Source organism: Schistocerca americana, chromosome 1, assembly GCF_021461395.2.
Source record: "Schistocerca americana isolate TAMUIC-IGC-003095 chromosome 1, iqSchAmer2.1, whole genome shotgun sequence".
NCBI lineage: Eukaryota > Metazoa > Arthropoda > Insecta > Orthoptera > Acrididae > Schistocerca > Schistocerca americana.
In genome coordinates, this window is record NC_060119.1 from 530995558 (window position 1) to 531021588 (window position 26031).

At 43.7% G+C, this 26031-nt stretch overlaps 1 protein-coding gene across 1 annotated transcript in view; it reads right to left on the reverse strand.

The window, feature by feature from the left end:
- The window catches only part of LOC124605414 (myrosinase 1-like), a 184106-nt gene that overhangs the window by 64471 nt on the left and 93604 nt on the right, over positions 1-26031 (reverse strand). Inside the window, exons 6-8 of the mRNA XM_047137070.1 lie at positions 18336-18522; positions 5866-5960; positions 5640-5787 (exon numbers count right to left, since the gene is read on the reverse strand). Coding sequence (XP_046993026.1) covers positions 5640-5787; positions 5866-5960; positions 18336-18522 — 430 coding nt within the window. The remainder of the gene's footprint in view (positions 1-5639; positions 5788-5865; positions 5961-18335; positions 18523-26031) is intronic.

A 26031-nucleotide genomic window follows, 5' to 3' on the forward strand; every position in this document is an offset into this window, starting at 1 on the left:
GCATTGTCGCAGAAACATATACAAAAGCAGTTACATGAATGGTTGGAGTACAGACGTAGAGCTATGTCTAGCCCACTGCATCTGTCAGGGCTTTTCTCTCACCGGCTCAGATTGTAGTGTGATGGTGTTGAAACCAACGAACCATGTTTTGGACAGACTTTTATAGGGTGGAGCAAATAAAAATGGTATAAAGAACAGAGTTCAACAGTACAAAGTAACACAGGCCACTGTAGTAGGCGTTCAAAGTGACCACCATTCATCTCTTGGCACTTTTGGGCCCTGGCTAGCAAGTTGTTGAAGGCGGATCGAAGCTGGATTGCTGGAATTGCTGCAGTCTCATCCGAAATATTCTGCTGTTGTTCTTGAAGTCTATGATGGTTGTTACGATACACCGTAGGCTTGAGGGCTCCCTACACAAAGTAATCGCATGCTGACAGATCAGGTGACCTGGCAGGCCAGCTGGAGCTGCCACCAGACTGACCTCTGCTAACAACTCTGTCAGGCGTGAAAATTGTGGAAATGTGCTCCAAGGTTCGGCCGGTTGAATGGGCACTTGCTCAATTCTGTTGGAACTAACTACAGGTGTTTTCCTCCTCCGTTAATGCTGCCACAGATGGTTTCAAAATGTTGACAATGTAATTCGTTAATGTCAACAACTGATGAAGGAAGATGGGACCGATAATGCGGCGACACACTCGACTCGCATTCGGGAGGACGACGGTTCAATCCCGCGTCCGGCCATCCTGATTTAGGTTTTCCGTGGTTTCCCTAAATCGCTTCAGGCAAATGCCGGGTTGGTTCCTTAGAAAGGGCACGGCCGATTTCCCTACCCATCCTTCCCTAATCCGAGCTTGTGCTCCGTCTCTAATAACCTCGTTGTCGACGGGACGTTAAACAGTAATCTCCTCCTCCTCCAATAATGCGGCGTGCAGACGCTGCACACCCAACCCCAACCTTCCGGTCACGTACTGGCGTTTCGTGCAAGTTAAGCGTATTCTCCACTGCCCAGAACCTGTGGTTCTGTGAGTTGACATAACCATTCAGGTGAAACCCTGCTTCATTAGACATAAAGAACAGATCCATGTCTAAGTCATCCATTGTTGTCTTAGTGAACAGCCCCTCACCAAACTGGAGGCGGTGAGGATCGTATGCTGGTTTTAATGCATGAACAACAAACGCTCGGTAGGGATGCATTTATAGATCCAATTGGAGTATTCGCTCGCATGATCAACATGATATGTCGGTTTCTTGCGACAGGCACCAGGTTGATTAGGTAGGACTCTGAAGTATTTTCTGGTGAACTGCAGTCACATTTTCTGTTATGTGGGCACGTTTCGGAATGTTTTTTGACATGTTCTAAACAGATCCTGTGTGACGCTATTTTCGGACTAAGCGTTGCATGGCACTCTTTACTGGCACTTTGACACCATTAAACTTATCAGCAAACAATACCGTTTCCACGACTTTGTTCTGTCATGAAGTTCCACAACGAACACTTGTTGCTTCTCTGTGAGCACCGTCGTCCCTATGCACTGCTCCAGTCACAATGACACAGCCTGCACTAAGCTCCGAACCGGTGTGTATCACGTGGCGGGCGTACACGTGGTGTGCGCGTCAGGGGCTGTGGTTATATGCATACATTCACGTCCAGTTGTACCCACTCGTCTGGGCCACTTTTATGTGCTCCAGCCCGTGTATATCAAGTTACTGAAACATTCGTTCACAGTTTGTGTTTGCCCATGTAGCCATCGTGCCGATGGTTTGCTGTCAATTATGTCCTTGTGCAAGTGTTTCATAGTTTCTGATCCTGTATGTGGTAGGAAATGGTGGCGTAGGTATCCTCGGGCAACTACAAGAGCTTGTTTGTATCCGCATCATGAGTCTACCACACTGCCACCAAACTCGTTTCGTGAATCATCATCCACAACAAAGATTAGCTACCTTTGACAATGCAGAATTATCTAGATCTCGTACCAAGAAAACATTCACAAAAAAAAAGCAAATAAAAACAGAATACGCACGAAAAATATAACGTCATAACAAAGCATATCTTCCAACTGATTTCAAACAATTTCTTTTTTTCAAGACATAATTTTCTGCATAGCCATGTGCAATAACAACAGTATATGTTGATCTACACTTCCACTCTGCAGATTACTGTGAAGTGCGTGGCAGAGGATGCGTCCCATTGTACCATTTATTAGATCTTTTTCCCGTGCCGTTCTAGTACGGAATGGAAGAGGAATAATTGCGTGAATGTCTCTGTGCACGCTGTAAGTAGTCTAATCTTGTCTTAACAGTCACTACGGGAACAATATGGAAGGGGTTGTAGTACTAATATATTCCTATATTTATCAAAGCTGATTCCTGAAACTTTGGAAGCATCCTTTCGTGGTCTATCATCAAAATTCTGTCAGTTCAGGTTCTTCAGCATCTGTGTGATTGTCTCCCTCGAGTCAAAGAAACCTGCATATATTTGTGTTGCTCTTTTTTGTATAAATTGAATATTTGTAAAGTTTTTTTCAGGCGGTATTTCACTGTAGACAACTGAGCCACCTGTGAAAAGTCTGAGATTGCTCTCGATATTGTTTGCTTGATCATTAATGTGCCGTCACAAGACGCCACGCAGCATGGATGGTCGGGCAATTAAGTGGCGGCGCTGTGTCACGTCCGTCGCGACGCAGGCGCCACAGCGAGGACCTTCTGGAGAGGAAGAGGCGGGAGTGGAAGCATTGGAGAGCGAGCGAGCAACAAACAGCGGGCACGTACCAATAGAGGAAACGGCCGTTGCGTTTGACAGCAAGCTGTGGCTGCCGTGGCGGGACAGCGCCAACAATGAAGATTGCGCTAGCCGGTCATTTACGATATGGCGAGGCTGAGCGCAGTGTGCTTTAGTGCCAGCTAGCCGGTTGTTTCTGAAGCAGAACACGGAGACAGCGAGTTTTCCCGTGTGAGTGTGTTGTAAGACAGGGCTGTTCTCTGCTGGTTGGATGTCTGCAGATGCTGTAAGTTATTGTGGACTGCTTTATGTACTGTGTGTAATTATGCCTGATCAGCACACATTATATTATCAGTACCCGCTGTGTGAGTTGGGTTCGCGTCTCTAAATTCCTTATATAGTTTTAGTTGTCAGATGGCTGTTTGGTTGGTCACTTTCACTTTGACGTCATTTGAGCTTCATTTGTTCTTTAGTAACCACCCGCTTCTTATTTAACGGGTATTTCCCTTTAAGATCAGAAGTAGAATTTGCTCCTTTGCATAGTGGTTTTAGTGTCTGATAATGATTACTGACAGTTTGTGCGCAATTTAATGAGCTATTTGGTGAAATGAATTAATTTCTTAGAGTGTCGTAGTTTGAATAGATTTTAATTGCGAAGCTGTGCTGCTGTTTCATGTACGTTATTTTCTAATGTAAGTGGTTTTTACAATATTTCTTTGGCATATCATTGTTTTTGTAAAATTTATCCATTCACGTGCTACGGAGCTGACTCGTTATTTCATGTTTTATTAGTTGTTCTGGGAGATGAATCTACCTTAAAATATGCTTAAAATTGTACTGTATATACGAGCAAGTAAATCACGAGAGCTTATTTAAAGGAAACAAAAATAAGTTAGCGACGGCCTACAACTACCCACATCTCAACCCAGTCCTACCACTCCTTCTAGCGGTATAAATAATATACAGTGCCAACAATATGCGTCCCTACACGCTTTCTTGGGGCACAATTGAAGATACCTGGAACATAAAAACGAGCGCAAGAGATCCCGACGTCTTAAAAAAACTCCAGAAATCAATTAGAGATTATTTTATCTGCATGCAGTATCCATTGGAATCTCGGCTGTACCGCAGTATTGTCAGATTGCCGGCTACCATCTTACCGCCGGCCGTGTGGCGAGCGCTTCTAGGCGCTTCAGTCTGGAACCGCGAGAGCGCTACGGTCGCAGATTCGAATCCTGCCTTAGGCATGGATGTGTGTGATGTCCTTAGATTAGTTAGGTTTAAGTAGTTCTAAGTTCTAGGGGACTGATGACCTCAGATGTTAAGTCCCATAGTGCTCAGAGCCATTTGAACCATTTTGAACTACCATCTTACGACAACTCGGCTGCCAGTGGAAGAACTCTCTGTCCAGTTCCGGTAAATCTAAGCAAATTTACCGGCAGGCTACACGAAGCTCCGCACAACACCGAGGCGCCACCATCGCAGAACTATTTTCTTGCACTAGTCACACGCTGCCTGAAAACTGATCGAGTAGGCGGCTTCCGCTGGGTGAGTATGAGAGCAGCAGCTTTATGAATGGCTGGTGTGTTCCAGCCAAGCTCCAGTCCTGGACATTAGCCGTCTCTGTGAGCAGTCAAGCCATCACTGGGTGCAGCTGCAGCACCGCCGACAACAATCTCTCAGAACTGCCGCCTCGTACGGTTGCCGTTTGCCACCGACCACAGCCTAGTTGGATTTAGCTTCTCTGTGTGCTTCACAAGCCGCTACTATCGCTTTATGCAGATACCGTTTCCCCCCACCGTGGCCTCGCTGGATGCTGCCTGCCATACGTTCTTCGAGCCGCGTAGCCTTCACGAGGTGTCTCGGCGTTTGTAGACACTGTGAGAAGCTTAGTCTCTGCAAGAACTTTCTATTGGTGGGATGCAGTGTTAACCTTACTACTAAGCAGTAACCATTTTTCTGTTGTGTCCATCAGTGACTTATCTTCTTGTGTGGACAGGTTTCCACTTCAGGTTCAATATTCAGTGAGATAATAAAAGCGTAGTTCATCAATACCGTTGGAATGTCAATTAAAGAGTGTTCTTCGCTTCTGGTCACGGGACATAAAAAAGTAAATTAGATGGTAAAATTTTAAACATGGCTGTAACTTCAGCAACTGTATGACTGTAATTTTAGTGAGGTTGAAAAAAATTAGCCAATCAGTTGCAAATAAAGGTTCGAATTCTTGACATAGGTTCCGACAACTTTATCATTGGTGCAATGGACATTGTTAAATATATTAAGATGGATGTCGCATATGACGTATCCTTTTGGCTTATTCAGTGTATATAATTACCATGTGATGTGACGAGGCCCAGCACATCTTCTGAAGAAGACAGTTTTAAATTGTCGCAGCCTAGGTCAAAGGTTCCAATAAACCGTTAATTGCAACTGATTGGCTGAACTTTTTCAAGCTCTCCAAGTTAGATTGTTACATACCGTATGCAAAGATACCTAAGGCGGGAAACACGAATTATTGACGTATTAGCGTAGTTTAGTGACATTCTTCCGCTTAGAATAAGTCGCAGTAGGCCATATGGAGTCAGGTGATTTTAGCCGTTTCTTTATGCACGTTCTTTGTATTACCTTTTTAGACGCAACTACCTTATACACTTATGATTAATTATCATGTCACGATTTGTAGCTGTGCATCTGGCAATACGTTTGTTTTTCTAAACCAAATGAAACTGCTGTCGAGTTCCTCAGATTTCGATCCTCGCGCCCTTCTTTTCCATCTTTCCAGCTGTCCAACGACGAAACCTGACAAAAAACGCAGTAGGAATGGCGGCTGTCTGTTGGAGAAGAAAAGCGGCGGTCGCCTTGTAGAAGCAGTTATCGACAGCTTATTCTGAATAGCTTCTACGAGATATCTGCAACTTACTCTTAATCTTCCGAATCCACTCCTGCGAGAGCTCGGGAAGTCTTGACTTGCGCCATCCATCTGCCAGGCTTGCTGCAGCCACCTTTCGTTTCACTACTTCAGGGTAGTCTCCAGTTTTGCTGAATATTGGATGGGTAAAGATACCAAGCTGAAACAAATATAATATCTATTTAGTGTATGTTTTAAGTGCATCTCGGTCTACAGCAGCTTGGTACTGAATACATACGTCAAGTTGAATCGCTACTGAACAGGCTTCACGGGCCTCCTCTGTATCATTTGGTGGCTCGTACCAAAAGGTGTGCATTGTTATTCCCACCTTACCTGAAAAAAGAATGAGGAGCCTTTATTAACATAAAAGCACGAAAATACAATAATAGGATGCAAAAGGAATAGCTTCACAGATTTTTAGTGCAATGAAAATCAAAAGTTAAATACCATACAAATATTTTATTTGCAATTATATAAACAAGTGCAATTTTTTAAATATATTTTAAGTATAACATTACCCAAGTGGTTGCTTTCATAGGGGACATACTGTTTTCAGTGTCTTATAATTGGCGGAATGGAGACAAGTTTTTATCATATCGACTTCTCACACTGGTGCAACATGTCTGATGACAGGCGAACTTTTACCTCAAAATATATGAATACGAGGTACGGACTGTGACCCTGTTTTCTTCCAGATGATCCAATTTAAGAACCAGAAAATTCTGTAGCATTTCACAATATCGAACAGAGGTCACCGTTCTTTCGGGAAATTTCAGACTTTATTCCCCAGATTCCGCTGTGAAGCACCATACAAATGGATATCCAACTACTCAAGCATCCTCAAGATCCACGAAACCATATTCACGGTGTCACTCTTCGCAGTAGCAAGAGCCCTAGTAAGTTCCTGATCAACAACACGAATTTACAACTACATCCATACTTGGCAAATCTCTGTGAGATGTATGGAAGAGGGTACTTCTCAACAAAACACATTTTAGCAATCCTTCACGTTCCAGTCGCAAACTGGAAGCGGGCAGAATGGCTGTTTAAATGTGTCTGTGTGTTCTGTATCTAATCTTGGGATGGCAGTCCCTACGGAGGCGATGTGTATTCCGGCATTTCTCAATCAATAAAGGTTCCAAAATTCTGTAAACAGGTTGGGTTATTTGGGGAAGGAGACCAGACAGCGAGGTCATCGGTCTCATCGGATTAGGGAAGGATGGGGAAGGAAGTTGGCTGTGCCCTTTCAAAGGAACCATCCCGGAATTTGCCTCGAGCGATTTAGGGAAATCACGGAAAACCTAAATCAGGATGGCCGGACGCGGGATTGAACCGCGTACACAGGCATTCGCAGGATAGTGCTGTCTGTTTTTAAGCGAGTGCCATTTAAAAAAAAGGGGCAAGAGGAAGATCAGTGTTTAGACGTCGTGTTCTCCTGACCTTCATTGCTTACATATTCCGCCCTCACAATCATATTCCGCACATCAAGACGCTTCATTCGAACCCAAACTCGATAAGATAAAGTCAGTGTTGTATGAATTCATGTAAAGGATATGCAAATAACATGTAAGCGCACCGTGGTTGAAATACTCGAGGCTGGCGTGCACACATACATTCCAGACACGATGGTCACAGGAGCTTTTAGTTCGGGAGAGCAGCCACACGCCAGGAGGCCGGTCCCAACCTATCTACGTCGGCCGGTGACCGCCCGTGGAGTGGACAGCGTGTGCCCGAGTCAAAGGGGGAACGATCCTGTGTTCGGTTTAAAAGCAAATTCCGCTACATTGTGTGGGAGCGCCCAGCCTATGCATTCTTTATAAACAGAGCACGCAGTTTCAGAGATTTTTACAGGGAGACAACAAACGCCAAACGCCGATGCTACAGATTTCCGGATTGGTTGCCTTAAACGAAACGTCATTCTCCCGTTTTAGAAGAGCAATGCTGATTGGCAGACGATATTTCTGATGCCTTGAGCTGAAGGAGTAATGGAAGAGACCGAAAGATATACCCTTTCAAGTCTGGCGTGGAGAGGGGCCGTTCCGTTGTCGCTCTTGGAGCAAGAACACGTAACGAGAGCGTGTGCGCTAGTACGTGTACTCCCCAAAGAGCGAGGAACAAGTCTCTCCTCAGTACTTCTCTGGGATAGCACCTCTGTCGAGAGCGAATTGGAGTGTGACTTATATTGAGTCCCTGCGATTAAGCGTTGTTCACTGTGTTGGCTGGCACACTTATTGTGTGGTGTGAACGGACAGAGTTATACACTCCTGGAAATGGAAAAAAGAACACATTGACACCGGCGTGTCAGACCCACCATACTTGCTCCGGACACTGCGAGAGGGCTGTACAAGCAGTGATCACACGCACGGCACAGCGGACACACCAGGAACCGCGGTGTTGGCCGTCGAATGGCGATAGCTGCGCAGCATTTGTGCACCGCCGCCGTCAGTGTCAGCCAGTTTGCCGTGGCATACGGAGCTCCATCGCAGTCTTTAACACTGGTAGCATGTCGCGACAGCGTGGACGTGAACCTTATGTGCAGTTGACGGACTTTGAGCGAGGGCGTATAGTGGGCATGCGGGAGGCCGGGTGGACGTACCGCCGAATTGCTCAACACGTGGGGCGTGAGGTCTCCACAGTACATCGATGTTGTCGCCAGTGGTCGGCGGAAGGTGCACGTGCCCGTCGACCTGGGACCGGACCGCAGCGATGCACGGATGCACGCGAAGACCGTAGGATCCTACGCAGTGCCGTAGGGGACCGCACCGCCACTTCCCAGCAAATTAGGGACACTGTTGCTCCTGGGGTATCGGCGAGGACCATTCGCAACCGTCTCCATGAAGCTGGGCTACGGTCCCGCACACCGTTAGGTCGTCTTCCGCTCACGCCCCAACATCGTGCAGCCCGCCTCCAGTGGTGTCGCGACAGGCGTGAATGGAGGGACGAATGGAGACGTGTCGTCTTCAGCGATGAGAGTCGCTTCTGCCTTGGTGCCAATGATGGTCGTATGCGTGTTTGGCGCCGTGCAGGTGAGCGCCACAATCAGGACTGCATACGACCGAGGCACACAGGGCCAACACCTGGCATCATGGTGTGGGGAGCGATCTCCTACACTGGCCGTACACCACTGGTGATCGTCGAGGGGACACTGAATAGTGCACGGTACATCCAAACCGTCATCGAACCCATCGTTCTACCATTCCTAGACCGGCAAGGGAACTTGCTGTTCCAACAGGACAATGCACGTCCGCATGTATCCCGTGCCACCCAACGTGCTCTAGAAGGTGTAAGTCAACTACCCTGGCCAGCAAGATCTCCGGATCTGTCCCCCATTGAGCATGTTTGGGACTGGATGAAGCGTCGTCTCACGCGGTCTGCACGTCCAGCACGAACGCTGGTCCAACTGAGGCGCCAGGTGGAAATGGCATGGCAAGCCGTTCCACAGGACTACATCCAGCGTCTCTACGATCGTCTCCATGGGAGAATAGCAGCCTGCATTGCTGCGAAAGGTGGATATACACTGTACTAGTGCCGACATTGTGCATGCTCTGTTGCCTGTGTCTATGTGCCTGTGGTTCTGTCAGTGTGATCATGTGATGTATCTGACCCCAGGAATGTGTCAATAAAGTTTCCCCTTCCTGGGACAATGAATTCACGGTGTTCTTATTTCAATTTCCAGGAGTGTAGTTAAACGCCTGCGAGTGAATTTTTGAGTGGCATCACGGTGGACTGACCGGTGTACCACGCCAATAGTTAGACTAGGGGTGAATAGGAGTCCTTGACTTCATCAGGGCGTAGGGAGAGTTTGATTGGCGAAGGTCAAGCCAGATAGAACGAGAGTTAACTTATTTGTCAGCAGCGAGCGGCGCAGACAGCAGTCATCGCAGCTTACGGTATCGTGCGTTACAGTTCTTGTGAGCCCCATATTTCCTCCACAACAGTACACTTCACTGCATTTCACACGCGACAGCCTCGACCATACCTAGCAACATTCTAGCGGATGATTATTCAAGTTGAGTAGGCGCAGCTCTCAGCCATTCTGCCAAGTCAATAACAATCTTAAACTTTGTACAGAAATTTCATTAGCGAATCCTATCCTTAAGAGGTAACTTCACATTCCGAAAAGAACCCAGAAATAACGTGTTCAGTTCATAACTAGAAGTGCCATTGTGATTTCTCAGAATTTTTGCAAAATAAATAATAATTTTCGTTAGTTTCATGTTTTTCTTACACTAAATAGCACTACTCCAGTACCCAAGTATCTCACTAGTTACGTAAGAAATTTTGTGAATTTTTGTGTCATTTCCTTACAGCGGACGACTCCAGAAGATATTTATTGCTGAACGTTTTTCAGGCATTTCTCTTTAGAATGGTAGGAGCGTCTGTCTGACTTCTGTAGTAGTGTGGGGGTGGAAATTTCATCTTGCAGGAGCCACAGGGTAAAGGGTACATCTCAGATTAATCCGTTGCACAGAACGACAGAATAGCACCCACACGCTCACAGAAAATGGCGACCCTGCCAGGATAGGTAAAGTAGGTAAGCTACCAGGATAGGAAAGTGTCAGGATAGTTAGGTATGGCAGGTCGCAGCAGTAGCACTTTGAAGAACTTTCTTTCATGTATAAAATAGCTATTTGCAAAGATTGGGATCAGAATGGATACAGGGAGTGAAGAAAGCAGAATTGTAGGGAAAAGGGCGTGTGTTATTGTGTTGGAAAATTTAGCATTTTTTAACGATTTTTATGTAGCTGTTAGGGCATAGGATTTTCAGGTGATATGCACAGACGCAGAGTGATGAGGAGACACAGTGTGACGCAGCATCATAGAATTAAGAAATAACATTTTTCTCTCTTTGCAAGCGCACAGGTGGAGATTGGGGACTGTAGCAGAGCAGACAGAACATTAGCCGAGAAGTCACGACGTTTTTGTTGTTGTTGGTTCAATCAACTGGTAAGTTCAAAAAATTACTCTGAGCGCTATGGGACTTAACATCTGAGGTCATCAGTTCCCTAGAACTTAGAACTACTTAAACCTAACTAACCTAAGGACATCACACACATCCATGCCCGAGGCAGGATTCGAACCTGCGACCGTAGCGGTCGCGCGATTCCAGACTGAAGCGCCTAGAACCGCTCGGCCACACCGGCCGGCCAACTGGTAAGTGGTCGTACAGTCTTGTAGATAGGGTTGTCGTGTGTTGAAAGAATTTCGATGTTAACGAGAGCACAAGCCAAAAGGTTACGTGAGAGGCAGCAAGTAGACAAGATGGGGAGAATCAAACAGATAGACAGCAAGTAAACGAGCTTATTGAGAATAGGACAGAAGGTGAACCGGAGAATAGGACAGACGATGAATCAGAGAATAGGACAGTCGGGGAGCTGCAGAATCAGCAGGCTCAGTTAGACTGGGATGAAATTGAGACAGATCAGCCAGATGGGAATCGAGGGGACGAGAACATCGGATTTCCAGAATATGAAATTCCAGGTAGGGCACATTCTGAGCCAGAAATAGGCAGCCCACGTAGGAAACGGCAAAGATTGGAAGCGAAACGAGCGCAGGAAACGCGTTTGTTGGCCGCATATTCAGGGACAGAATACAGTAAATGAACCGGCAGTTAGCTAATGTTCAAAGAGAAGTAGACAGTGAGGAAGAGGGGGAACATTTAGAATACGTCGAACCTATCGTACACATTCTAAATATGCCCCAATAGCAGGCACAGAATTTTGCGGAGTTACAAGCGCCACGAAAAGGTTCCGTAATGGACGCACTGTACGTGCAACCACAAGACATACACAACAGAGAGGGCAGAATGCGGAGTTGTTTGCGCCACGTATTGGTTCAATGACAAACGCAACTAGTCCTCAACACAGACAGCACGGGTTATTGCAGTTATCAAACTTAGAAACGCCACAGCATGGGCCAGTTCAAATGGTTCAAATGGCTCTGAGCACTATGGGACTCAACTGCTGTGGTCATAAGTCCCCTAGAACTTAGAACTACTTAAACCTAACTAACCTAAGGACATCACACACACCCATGCCTGAGGCAGGATTCGAACCTGCGACCGTAGCAGCAGCGCGGCTCCGGACTGGAGCGCCTAGAACCGCACGGCCACCGCGGCCGGTCATGGGCCAGTGAACGACGTAACTGACCGAGTGGAAAACAATAGATCGAGAGTACATAGTTCAGCAGAAGGTACTGTTACAGGACAGGACGCGATCATGGAAATGTTACAAAAAATGAACGCTAGTATGACGAAACAGAATCAGGATATTAATACACAAATGACAAAACAGTATCAGAACTTGAGACAAGAGATTAAGACACGGATCCAACAGGTTAAAATCCAGATGCAAGAAGGGATCGCCAGGATTGATAGTCAGATCACTCAGTTAAACAAAGACGCGAAAGTCTAGAGAAAGAATTCAGGTACTATCACAAGGTCAGCAGCAATTACGCACTGACGTGGACAAGGTCCAATTGGACATCGTAAACGTTGACAAAAAGGTGGAACGTTTTATCGAAAAAGCCATTCGAACAGCAATACAAATTTCGGAAGAACAAGCAATTCGAAGCATATTCGCAAAGGTTGCACTGAAAAAATATGATCAGCGGATCAATAAAATAGAACTTAAAAACAAAGATCAGTTTGAAAAGCTTCGAACAGAGTTGATACAAACTATCGAAGAAAAGATCGAGACCGATTACACCTGTAGCGAAACAACTGACACGTCAAGCATTAATTCAGTACACGCACACGCGCCGTCTAAGAAAGTTCAAGTAGATCCAAGCCTAGACGTAACACTCGCGCAGAAATCGAAACAGAAAACCCCGATTCAAATAACACATGACATGCTACAGGACCTGGCACAGTATCTAGAAAAACGGAACACATACATTCAGCCAATACCAATCGAAAGACAGGCAACTGAACCCGTAAATCCAATGACACAACATAATAGCAGCACAGGTACTATACCGTGAACGACGAGAGTAGAAACACACGAACAACACTTTTGTTCGCCAATGATACGATATGACGCGGATATGAGTCAGGAAATTGAGAATAGGCAGACAGGCAGTAGATTACCAGAGAAAAAACACGACGACACAAGCTGGGCTCTGAGCACTATGGGACTTAACATCTATGGTCATCAGTCCCCTAGAACTTAGAACTACTTAAACCTAACTAACCTAAGGACAGCACACAACACCCAGTCATCACGAGGCAGAGAAAATCCCTGACCCCGCCGGGAATCGAACCCGGGAACCCGGGCGTGGGAAGCGAGAACGCTACCGCACGACCACGAGCTGCAGACACGACACAAGCAGTGGCAGATTATTTGAGTCCATGAATCAGCCACAAACCGGATTTATGAGTAGATATGACACAGATGGGTAGACCACATAACTAATGAGGAAGTATTGAATAGGATTGGGGAGAAGAGAAGTTTATGGTACAACTTGACCAGAAGAAGGGATCGGTTGGTAGGACATGTTCTGAGGCATCAAGGGATCACCAATTTAGTATTGGAGGGCAGCGTGGAGGGTAAAAATCGTAGAGGGAGACCAAGAGATGAATACACTAAGCAGATTCAGAAGGATGTAGGTTGCAGTAGGTACTGGGAGATGAAAAAGCTTGCGCAGGATAGAATAGCATGGAGAGCTGCATCAAACCAGTCTCAGGACTGAAGACCACAACAACAACAACAATGACACAGACCACTTCCTTACAGTTAGAAAATTTCAACATTTCAAGAAGGAAGGCGGTGACTTGCATGCACGCACATTCATCGATCAGTTTCAAATAGGCTTACCAAACCACTGGAGCGTAGCTCACAAACTTGACTTCATTTGTGCACACATGTCAGGGACAGTAGCAGAGGTGATGCAAAAGATCGCGGCTACCTGTACGTCTTATCTACAGTTCAGGACTGCATTTCTCGAAAGATATTGGTCTAAGCAGGCGCAAAACAAAATTAAATACGAGTTACTTCAGATGACACCATATGAAAACTCAGGAGAGAAAGGCGTGGTAAAATTCTTCGATACAATGGACAAAAAGAATCAATGCCTAGACAAATCATGAAGTAACGGAGAGCTGATACGTCTATGTAGAATGAAATTACCGGTAAAATATCAACAGGCGACAGTAGGAAAGAATGAAAATACCGCAGAATTCAAAGAGGTTTTAAGGGAGCTTGAATTTATGTTTAAAGAAGACGAGGCGAAAGAAAAAAAGACGGGAAAGGGAACAGCAAAAGGATAGGACTAGGAACGAATATTCCAATAGTAATAATCGTAATCCTAACACCAATAATTGCAGGCAATTTAACAGACAAGGACAGTGGCACAATGGAGACAATTGGCATAGAAACGATAATCGGAATAATTCGTACCGAAATAGGAACGGTAATGGACACTCATACAGTGGCGGATATGGGTTTAGGAATCAAAATGCCAACGGTCAAGAGTACTTTGAAAGAGGTCACGATGTTAGAAACAGCAACTGGCGAGACCAGGGCGCGAATAATTACAGAGAAAGTTATGGTCCACCGAGACAAGAACAACACAGCAAAGGGAAACCAGAAGTAGAAATTAGGCTGGGAAAATTCTGAAAGTGAGGATGAACTGCCACCACTTCCGTGTATTAAAGAATTAAGCGATGAAGAATTGTCAACCGGACTTTGCAATATATTTGACGAGAAGCAAGTAAATGATCGCGATAAAACAGAGCAGAGTATCCTAGATAAAAACAAAACACAGACGCCGCGAACACAAAAAATGGTTCAAATGGCTCTGAGCACTATGGGACTTAACATCTGAGGTCATCGGTCCCCTAGAACTTAGAACTACTTAAACCTAACTAACCTAAGCACATCACACACATCCATGCCCGAGGCAGGATTCGAACCTGCAACCGTAGCAGTCACGCGGTTCCGGACTGAAGCGCCTAGAACCGCAAGGCCACCGCGGCCGGCGCGAACACAAAAGACGTATAATGTATACAACATGGGTGACTATGAGGAGACAGAGAGAGAGAGAGAGTACATTCGGGAATGTTTGGAAACGAAGGAAAAGGAGAGACAGAAGTTCGAAAACAGAAGAAAAGACGTAGATAGGTCGCAAACGGTTTTGCTCACGGAGTTAACACGGCTTCGTAACAATAGATGATGTAATACTATATTTTATTCAAACTTTGAACGATGAAAAAGAACAGGGAAAAATAAAGCAATTGCATTTGAGTCAAGAAGGGAATGAAATAGAGGAGGAGAGACACCCTAGATATAAGCTTGAGGAAAGCCTTGACCCACTCCCACCAGAAATAATAGAAGAAATTCATCAAGAGATTAGTAAGAAGATAGAGGAAATAGATGATATTTCGCTCCACGATAAAAAAAATTAGAAGGCATATTGAGATCACATGCGGAGGTATTTGCACCAAAGACAGGTAGCATTAAAGATTTTCAATACAAATTTGAGGTCAAAGATCATAAACCCTTTTGTGTTCCACCTTATTCCATACCATATAGTTATCGAGAGCAAGTATTTCTTGAAATCAGAAAAAATGTTGGGTGATGGCATAAATGAACCCGCCAAGTCACCATATAATTCACCCTTACACGTTGTAAGTTAGAAGGATGGGAGCATACGTTTGGTACTCGATTCAAGACAAATAAATACAATTATAATTTCGGAAACAGATAGGCCAGAGAAATTGGAAGAGTTGATTCAGAAGTTTCATGCAGTACAGATTTTTTCATCCATCGATTTGCGTTCAATTTTTTGGCTAAAATTACTTGCTATGTGGACGACGTTCTTGTGGCGGAGGCAACTCGGGCAGAACATAATTATATAGTGGATAATTTCATACAAATTATGAAAAAACATGGGGTCACCGTCAACATTACTAAATCGCATTTTGGAAAATCAGAAATTAAATTTATAGGACATAACATATCTGTCTGTATAAGGTATAACGCCAGACGAGAAGATAGACGCTATTCGTAATATTCCTACTCCCTACACCGAGCGAGGTGGCGCAGTGGTTAGCACACTGGACTCGCATTCGGGAGGACGACGGTTCAATCCCGTCTCCAGCCATCCTGATTTAGGTTTTCCGTGATTTCCCTAAATCGTTTCAGGCAAATGCCGGGATGGTTCCTTTGAAAGGGCACGGCCGATTTCCTTACGAATCCTTAACCCGAGCTTGCGCTCCGTCTCTAATGACCTCGTTGTCGACGGGACGTTAAACACTAACCACCACCACCTACTCCCTACAACAAGAGAAGTCTAAGGGGATTCTTGGGGTTGATAGATTTTTACAAAGAATTTATATGGATAGACACAATTGCAGCACCTAGACCGTGTGCACTGACAGGAAAAACACACCCTGGATATGGGATAAACAAGAAGATGAATTTCATAAGTTGAAGGAGGCATTGAATATGCTCCAATTTTTGAAGGAGAGCCACCACGTTATTCTGCAAGCAGACTGTGGTCAGTGATTTGGCAGTCCTGGTTGAGATCATAGGTCATTTAAATGAGTTATGCTCAATTTTTGAAGGAGAGCCACCACGTTTTTCTGCAAGCAGACTGTGGTTAGTGATTTGGCAGTCCTGGGTGAGATCATAGGTCATTTAAATGAGTTATGCCCAATTTTTGAAGGAGAGCCACCACGTTTTTCTGCAAGCAGACTGTGGTTCGTGATTTAGCAGTCCTGGTTGAGATCATAGGTCATTGAAATGAGTTAAATTACAAACTCCAGAATCAAGGCCAGTTAGTTCTCTAATTTTACAACCTCTGAAAGTATTTCAGACCAAGATGCGCTTGTGGGAAATGCAAATAAGAGATGGAAACTGTTACCATTTACCCACAGTGTCAGCTCCAGAAAATGTTCTTCATATTATTTATTTTTATAGGCTGAAATAATTATAAGTGGAATTTGCTACAAGATTTCGTCATTTCAGGAATGCACACAGCACTTCTGCTATATCTGCTAACTCCAAAACCGGTGACGTAGAAAAGGCCATAGAAAATCTTCAAATTGAAATTACTGAACTTAGGGATAAGATTTCTTGAAAATCCAAATGTAAAGAAGTAGATCTGGTCAATCTTAAGAAAACATATTTGGCTGAAGAAAAAGAACTTCATCTGAGATAATTTGCAAGAATACAAATTAGTCTTATCAGAAGCAAATATAAGTACGAACAATTTCCTTTTCTGACGTAGATAAATAAATGCATTTTACATTCAAGGTTAATAGATGACAATTTGCAAAATACGTTAAGCCTCTATGTCAGTCGGATGTAAATCCATATACAGATAATTTGGTGTTAAAATTCAATATAGGAGCTAACATTAACCTGCTGCTTATTTTTTAAATGAATAAACCGCTTTAAAGGTATTTATCTGCGTTTTTGTAGTGACTTTCCTGCTTCCCTAATGAATGATGCAGAATTTGTGTGTATAGTGTATTGGATTTAGACAAAGTCGCCTTGTTTCACACATGAGTTTCTATGCGAGATAATATTCACTTGTTCTTGAAAAGATGAATTTTGTCGCATGAATTATTTTGATGATCTGTCAGGAAACAAGGCGCTAAGTTAAAATATATTATCCAACCACAAATCGCTCGGTAGGGGTACTCTAGCAGGTCACTCCTATTGTCTCTTCGCCAAGTTCATAGCGCCGCCCTTGCTAGAATGATAAAATGTCGTCGTAATTCAAAGATTTTGACGTTCTGCTCAGTAGTATCAGTTTTACTGTTTTATGACAGAACATAAAAGGAATGTACTCACAAAAACGCTTGTTTTGAGGCATAATTTATTGGCGTGGCGTGACGTGTTGAGAAAGGGGTGGCATTACCTTTTAAACATTAATGTCAAAGACGCTGTAGGTTTGCCTTTAAGCGCTAGGAACGCTGCTATTGCGTCACGTGATGAGGCGGCTTGCAGGTCCCAAAGTTGTCCACGACTGCCATGATGTGTGGGCATCAATGTAGTCCTGCAGCAGCTTCGCAGTGAATTTCATATTCGTAAGGCTTGCCCACTCCCAGAACTGCAAGTTTTGTTTGTCTGCGTTGGCACACAGATGAAAGAAACGGAGTTCTGTTAGTGCACAACACAAGAGGTACGAGGGAGTCATGTTGAATTATGAAAGAAATATCGGCAGGTGATTTAGTCAATCTCTTTTTGTTGCCGGTCTATTTTCATTCACTATGGAGTACGTCAGATACCATGGTGCACTGCGTATTTCCTTGCTCATCGTCTCAAGTACCGCACGATCGATGTCCTCACCATGTGGAGATGAATCAGACGAAATTTACGAATTTTCACCACAATTGAGTGGGGTCGATCTTGTGTTTTATTCCAATGAAAGTTCTACAGAATGTCACAACAATAACTTTTTCGCTTCAACATTTACTTATGTATCAGCTTTCAAGGTTTTCGCGTACTGGAAGTAACAGAAATATATAATTCGATGTCCATATACCCAAACGTGATGTGAATATGCAATAAAATTGTTTCCAAAAGTAAAGCACTAAGGAGTAATAAGATTCTACAGGAGCATAGGATGAAACGGTGACGACATACGACAATTTTAGAAAGAACTCATGATGACATGAAGAAATTAGCGCACAATGTGCAGCTGTGAGCTGTAGGATCAAACATAACATGTGTTAAAGGCCACAAAGTTTGCTTGACTTACCTCCTTGGCGTGGGCGGAATTCCTTGTCATACATGTGATAAACCCTGGCGTGTGCCTTTAGAATTGTGTCTATAGCCATGTAATTGGCTCCTTGCTTGCGTAATTCATAGAATGGCAGAACAATGAAGTTAGTGGTATATGATCTGGCTGTGTGGCCCGGCTCGTTGAAGGTAATCCACCATTTCACCTGCGAAAAAAGTAATAATCGTATTAAGATACAGTTCAGAGCAATAATAAAATTAAATGAATTTCCTTTAAAAAAACTTTAATCTAGCAGATGAAGATGTGCTATCTCTGTGGTAGCCAAGCCTGTATTAAGAATGTGTGCAACACGTCTACTTCTGTTCATATCATATCATATTTTGACTCAGTATAACAGTAGCTTTGTAGCCTCTAATAGACCCCAAAAAGGCACGTGAGTTCTACAAATCTTGGAATGTTTCTGAACATCAAATACATACCATACTGATGAAGGAAGAACAATGAACTGGTTTCAAATAAGTTATCTAAATGCGTATATATGTTACATATTATAGCAATAATAATAATGTTAATAACTACTAATACTAACAATAAATACAACTACTACTAATAATAATAATAAAAAGAAAGTTAAGTGTTGCGTATCGTTTATGCGCCCAGGAAAAGCGATATGGTTCAAATGGCTCTGAGCACTATGGGCCTTAACAGCGGAGGTCATCAGTCCCCTAGAACTTAGAACTACTTAAACCTAACTAACCTAAGGACGTCACACACTTCCATGCCCGAGGCAGGATTCGAACCTGCGACCGTAGCGGTCGCGCGGTTCCGGACTGAAGCGCCTAGAACAGCTCGGCCACTCTGGCCGGCAAAAGCGATATGTTACAAGAATGGGTTCTGCCTCCATTTGCAAAACCCAAATTATTGTTACATTTGTTCTGGACCAAAATTTATTTCAGCACATCTTTAGTGGTTGCTTATTTTATTTGAATCTGAAAATATAACATGTTCCGTGATATCAGTTGTGAGTGAAAATTAGACCATGTTTCGAATAGAGCTCAATACAGCCCTGGGACGCGTAATATTGAAACTAAAAATAACTCTTAAAATAGACGTTTGGTTCATCTTTGCAATTGCTTAAAACGTCGGTTTTACGAGCTCTTTTCCGTTTCAAAATAATTCAGCTTAACGCCCAATAGGGTTTATTGAAACTGAGTTGCGCACTTACACTTATTTTTTTGCCAAGTCGGGTAAACAGTTATAATCTGCAATGTGGTTACAGCAATTCCCTGTAGTGAGATTCATTCTGAAAACATGTGCATTGTTTGAAGTAAGCAATCACTAACATTAAAGGATTTTATCAAATTATTCAACTAACTATTCGCACCTGCCGTATGAATTACTTATAAGATAATTTCCCATGCATATAGATCCTCTTATAAATTTTTAGTCTGGTTGTATACATAGCTTATTATCGTAAGTGGTGCCTGCTTATTCCAAGTTGTTCAGGAAAATCCTTATGTGTGTACACCGTATCATTCAAGACTGTTTATAAAATATGTAGAAAAAATTCTTGTCTAAGCTACTGCATATATCCCCCAAGCTATTCGGTGATGTGTTGCCTAGAAATGAGGACATTAAGAAAATAAAATAAAATATTATAGGCACTAGAAATTTATCACCCTTGCTAACACCTTATTATTCATCTGCTACATGTTTCGATATGCCACTGGGCTACACTGTGTGGTGAGCGCTTTTTTGACTGCCATGCAGGAGTCCCATTTCGATTCCCAGTACTGCCAGAGATTTTTCCTTGACGTGAGGACGGGAATGGGATGTACTCAGCCTCGTGATGCCAGCTGGAGAGTGTTACCAGGACTGCTAAACGAACAACGGCCAGGAGAGCGGTAAGCTGATTCCCTCCCCCCCCCCCCCCCCCCCCCCCCCACCTCACTCCACTTCCCCAGTGTTGCCACTGGCACAGGACAAAATGGCGGTCTGTCTGTCTCGATTGTCTAAGACAAAGAAACGACGCACCACGAAGAAATTTTCCGGGTGGGACGGATATCGATAGATGTGATGTACATGGACAAATAAATGATTACAATTTCAGTAAAAAACCGGATGATTTATTCAAGTGAAAGAGCATCACACATTGAGAAAGTCAGTAACGTGTTGGTCCATCTCTGTGTTCTGCATCCGGCGATCTTGCTGATTAAGGTAGAGTCTGGAAAACACAAAGACAAGCAATAGTAACACTTGACATGTGCTGGTGGGCATTATCTTGTTGAAATATAAGGCCAGGATGGTTCTCCATGAAGTTCAACAATATATCGTTGACGTACCGCTGTGATGTAAGGACGCTGCGAATGATACCCAAGGGGTCCTTCTAGGAAAGAAATGGCACCCCAGACTCCTGGTTGTCGGGCCTTATGGCAGGCGACCATCATAATGGTATCCCTTCGCTGTCCTGGGCGTCTCCAGGCAAGTCTTGAGCCTGGCATCTCAACAACATCTAAATTTTGACGATCTAACGTACCAAGTAGACAGAATTTGGCATGGTATCCAACAACTGCATTATTCAAAGCCAAACTGAACAACTGCTTAAAAAACGACCAGAGGTGACTAAATTGTTATTGATTTCTTTCATTTGTGTAGCTATTTCTCTTGAATAAATCATCTAATTCTTTTCTGAAATTGTAATCATTTGTTTGTCTGTACATGTACGTCGCATCTACATATTTCCATGCCATTTGGGTAATTCCTTCATGGCATGTCCTTTCTTTTGTCTTATAGTGTATATGTGTCTATATATCCGGCATCCTCTCGTAACCCCTGGGTCGATTTCATGCAAATCTGACATACATACAGCCATGAGTATTAGCACTCTCTTCTGAGCTACAATAGGAGGCAAAATACAGACAAAAAGATATTTTTTCAGCGAAAGCCATGATGGATAGAGGGGGGATGAACAGAGAGAGGGGCGAGAGGGGATGGATAGGGACAGATGGGCAGAAGGGTATGGGGGAGAGAGAGAGCAGCAATGGGGGGGGCTGGGCCGAGAGAGATGAAGAGGTTGATAGGGAGACGAGGAGAACGATATAGATAGGGAGAGACGAGCAGGAGGAGATGGATAGGGAAAAAGGACAGGAGGAGATGAGCAGTAAGAGGTGGAGACATGGAAATGGATAGGGGAGCGGGCAGAAGGAAATGCGTAGGTAGATAGGGCAGGAAGAGGTTGAGAGAGAGGGGAGAGGAGGGGATGAACAGAGTGTGGCAAGAGGAGGGGATGGACAGAGAGGGAGATGAGGAGGTGGACAAAGGGGGTAGGAGGATATGGTCAGAGAGACGTGGAGGAGGAAATGGGCAGAGAGAGGATGAGGAGAGGGAGTTGCAGGAGGGAAGTGGAAGGTGTAGTTGTGGGAAGATGGAAAAGGAAGAGTGGGAGGAGGAGATGGATAGATAGAGCAAGAGGACGAAATGGAGAGAGGGAGAGAGAGTAAGATACTGTCAGAGACAGTGGCAGAGGAGATGTGCAAGGAGAGGGTGTCTGATAGAGACACAGACAGAGTTGGGGAAATGAAATGGACTAAGAGACAGGAGAGGATGAGGTGTACTGAGAGAGAGATTGTGGGAGAGGTGTGCACTGAGGGGGGGGGGGGGGGAGAAGGAGATGTGTAATATACATGGTATTGGTATTTTCGTATGCGAGAGGAACTGTGGTGTGTGTGTGTGTGTGTGTGTGTGTATCTGCACATCACAACAGTCCTGTGTGGTAGTAGTATCGAACTTATTTATCAACACGTTAATGCAGAGGGAGGGGGGGGTGAGGTTTAGATGGACAGAGACGGGGATGGATAGGAGACAGCGTGGCAGGAGGGAATGGACATCGAGAAAGGGAGCAGGAGAGGATTGATGGAGAGACAGGGGAGCAGGAGGGGAAACAGAATAAGAGGGGAAGGAGAAATACAGATAGAGGGGGAGGAGATCTACTGAGAGATGGGGAGGAAGGTGTGGTCTTAGAGTGGAAGAATGTGATGGACAGAGAGAGAGAGAGAGAGAGAGAGAGAGAGAGAGAGAGAGAGAGAGAGAGAGGACAGGAGGGAGAGGTGCAAGAAGCAGTTTCAAGATATGAGGGGTCGTGGGCAGGTGGAAACGGACGAGGGGATGGAGAAGATGGAAAGAGAGAAAGGGAGGAGACTGTGTTAACAATTTATACATATTTTACAGGTAAATAAGTAAAACTATAGGCAGACAGAATATAATTTATAACTGGCCTTGTTTGTGTGGAAGATTTACTTGTTCACTAGTCAACCAGTTTTGTACTTTTATAGAACGATAATACAGACAATTTAGAGGTGAAAATTACAGTGTGACACTTAATTTGAGGGGCCATTGTTCCTTGCACCAAGCACGTTACAAAGATCGAACCACAGTTATTTCCAAGTGTCCCTCAACCTGCACATTACACCAGTATTAAAATAACGTGAACCATATCTATTTTGTACGGGTATGGAACAAACCATTACATATTTTTCTAAATAATGTAGATAAATTTCGGTCTGTTTAAAGTGCTACTTACTTTTGATGCAGAGATTAAATATTAATCTGTGGTCACAGATCGAACTTTCCTGTTTAGAGAACGTTGTCCAAAGTCATTACTACTCATGAGACCCGTAGCGGTACAGCAAGCCTTTTACCTGCTGACTGTAATTATTTTCCTCAAATATGTCTCAGAAAATATGAGTAACAATATGAGATATGGACATAACATTGTGGCAGTAATTTGAGGGTCGATAGTGCCTTGCACCAGAGTGGGTGCAATGACAGAACTACAGTCTTGTTTGGGTGCCACATGGGGGTTCAGAAAATAAGGTGTCCATCTCTCATGGGTACATATTATTTGCCCGTTCCGTTTTTAATGGCCGGTAAAATACTGGGCTACTGTGATTTGAAAAGCAAAATGCGTTTATTTGAGTGTGTATGTTTGGGGGGAGGGGGGGGGGGGGTAATGTATCCACTCTATTTTGAGTTCCTTTGGCATAAAACCAAAGCACCTGAAATGATTATGTCAGAGAGTTGCCTAATTTTGTAAATACACATATGTGTTTGTACTGGATTGAATAAACTGTTACAGAAAAAAAAAATGCATGAGGTGTTACATGATTCCTGATGCACACTTGTAGAGTTTTTTTTTAGGTCATGAGTCTTCTGACTGATTTGATGTGGCCCGCCACGAATTCCTCTCCTGTGCCAACCTCTTCATCTCAGAGTAGCACTTGCAACCTACGTCCTCAATTATTTGCTGGATATTATCCAATCTCAGTTTTCCACTACAGTTTTTGCCTCTACAGCTCCCTCTAGTACCATGGAAGTCATCCCCGATGTCTTAACAGATGTCCTATCATTGTGTCCCTTCTACTTATCAATGTTTTCCACATATTCTTTTCCTCTCAGATTCTGCGCAAGACCTCATCATCCCTTACCTTATCAGTCCACCTAATTTTCAACATTCGTATGTAACACCACATCACAAATGCTTCGATTCTATGATGTTCCGGTTTTCCCCACAGTCCATGTTTCACTACCATACAATGCTGTACTTCAGACATGCATTCTCAGAAATTTCTTCCGCAAATTAAGGCCTATGTTTGATACTAGCAGACTTCTCTTGGCCAGGAATGCCTCTTTGCCAGTGCTAGTCTGCTTTTTATGTGCTCCTTGCTCCGTCCATCATTGCTAATTTTGCTGCCTAGGTAGCAGAGTTCCTTAACTTCATCTACTTCGTGACCATCAATCCTGATATTAAGTTTCTTGCTGTTCTCATTTCTGTTACTTCTCAATACTTTCGTCTTTCTTCGATTTACTCTTAATCCGTATTCTGTACTCGTTAGATTGTTCATTCCCTTCAGCAGATCACGTAATTCTTCTTCACTTTCGCTCAGGATAGCAGTGTAATCAGAGAATCGTATCGTTGATATCGTTTCACCTTGAATTGTAATTCCTCTCCTGAACCTTTCTTTTATTTCCATCATTGCTTCTTCGGTGTACAGATTGAACAGTAGGGGCGAAATACTACATCCGTGTCTTACACCTTTTTTAATCGGAGCACTTCGTTCTTGGTCGTCCACTCTTCTTATTCTCTCTTGGCTCTTGTACATATTGTATATTACCTGTATCTCCCTGCGGCTTACTCCTATTTTTCTCAGAATTTCAAACATCTTGCACCATTTTATATTGTTGAATGTTTTTTCCAGATCGACAGATCCTATGACCGTGTCTTGCTTTTTCTTTACTCTTGCTTCCATTATCAACCGCAACGTCAGAATTGCCTCTCCCGGTGCCTTTATATTTTCTAAAGCCAAACTGATCGTCATTTAGCATATCCTCAATTTTCTTTTCCATTATTCTATACGTTATTCTTGTCAGAAGCTAGGATGCAAGAGCTGTGAAGCTGATTGTGCGACAATTCTCGTACTTCTCAGCTCCTGCAGTCTTCGTAATTGTGTGGATGATATTTTTCCGAAAGTCAGATGGTATGTAGCCAAACTCATACATTCTACACACCAACGTTCCATTTCCCCTACGATTTTAGAAATTCTTCTGCCTTATTTGATCGTAAGTCCCCCAAAGCTCTTTTAAATTCTGATTCTAAAACTGGATGGCATATCTCTTCTAAATCGACTCCTGTTTCTTCTTCTATGACCTCAGACAAAGCTTTCCCCTCATAGAGCCTTTCAGTGTATTCTTTCCACGTATCTGCTCTCTCCTGTGCATTTAACAGTGGAATTCCCGTTGCATTCTCTTTACTACCCTTGCTTTTAATGTCACCAAAGGTTGTTTTGACTTTCCTATGTTCTGAGTCTGTCCTTCTGACAATCATTTCTTTTTCGATTTCTTCACATTTTTCATGCAGCCATTTTGTCTTAGCTTCCCTGCACTTCCCATTTATTTCATTCCTCAGCGACTTGTTCTTCTGTATTTCTGAATTTCCCTGAACATTTTTGTATTTTCTCCTTTCATCGATCAACTGATGTATATCTTCTGTTACCCTTGGTTTCTTCGCAGATATCTTCTTTGTTTTGTAACTATGTTTTTCTTTCCAATTTTTGTGATTGCCGTTTTTCAGATGTCCATTACTCTTCAACTGTACTGCATACTGAGCTATTCATTATTGCTGTATCTATAGCCTCAGAGAACTTCAACCGTATCTCGTCATTCCTTAGTACTTCCGTACCTCACTTCTTCGTGTATTGATTCCTTCTGACTAACGTTTTAAAATTCAGCCTACTCTTCATCACTAGTACAATGTGATCTGCTTCTACACTCCTGGAAATTGAAATAAGAACACCGTGAATTCATTGTCCCAGGAAGGGGAAACTTTATTGACACATTCCTGGGGTCAGATACATCACATGATCACACTGACAGAACCACAGGCACATAGACACAGGCAACAGAGCATGCACAATGTCGGCACTAGTACAGTGTATATCCACCTTTCGTAGCAATGCAGGCTGCTATTCTCCCATGGAGACGATCGTAGAGATGCTGGATGTAGTCCTGTGGAACGGCTTGCCATGCCATTTCCTCCTGGCGCCTCAGTTGGACCAGCGTTCGTGCTGGACGTGAAGACCGCGTGAGACGACGCTTCATCCAGTCCCAAACATGCTCAATGGGGGACAGATCCGGAGATCTTGCTGGCCAGAGTAGTTGA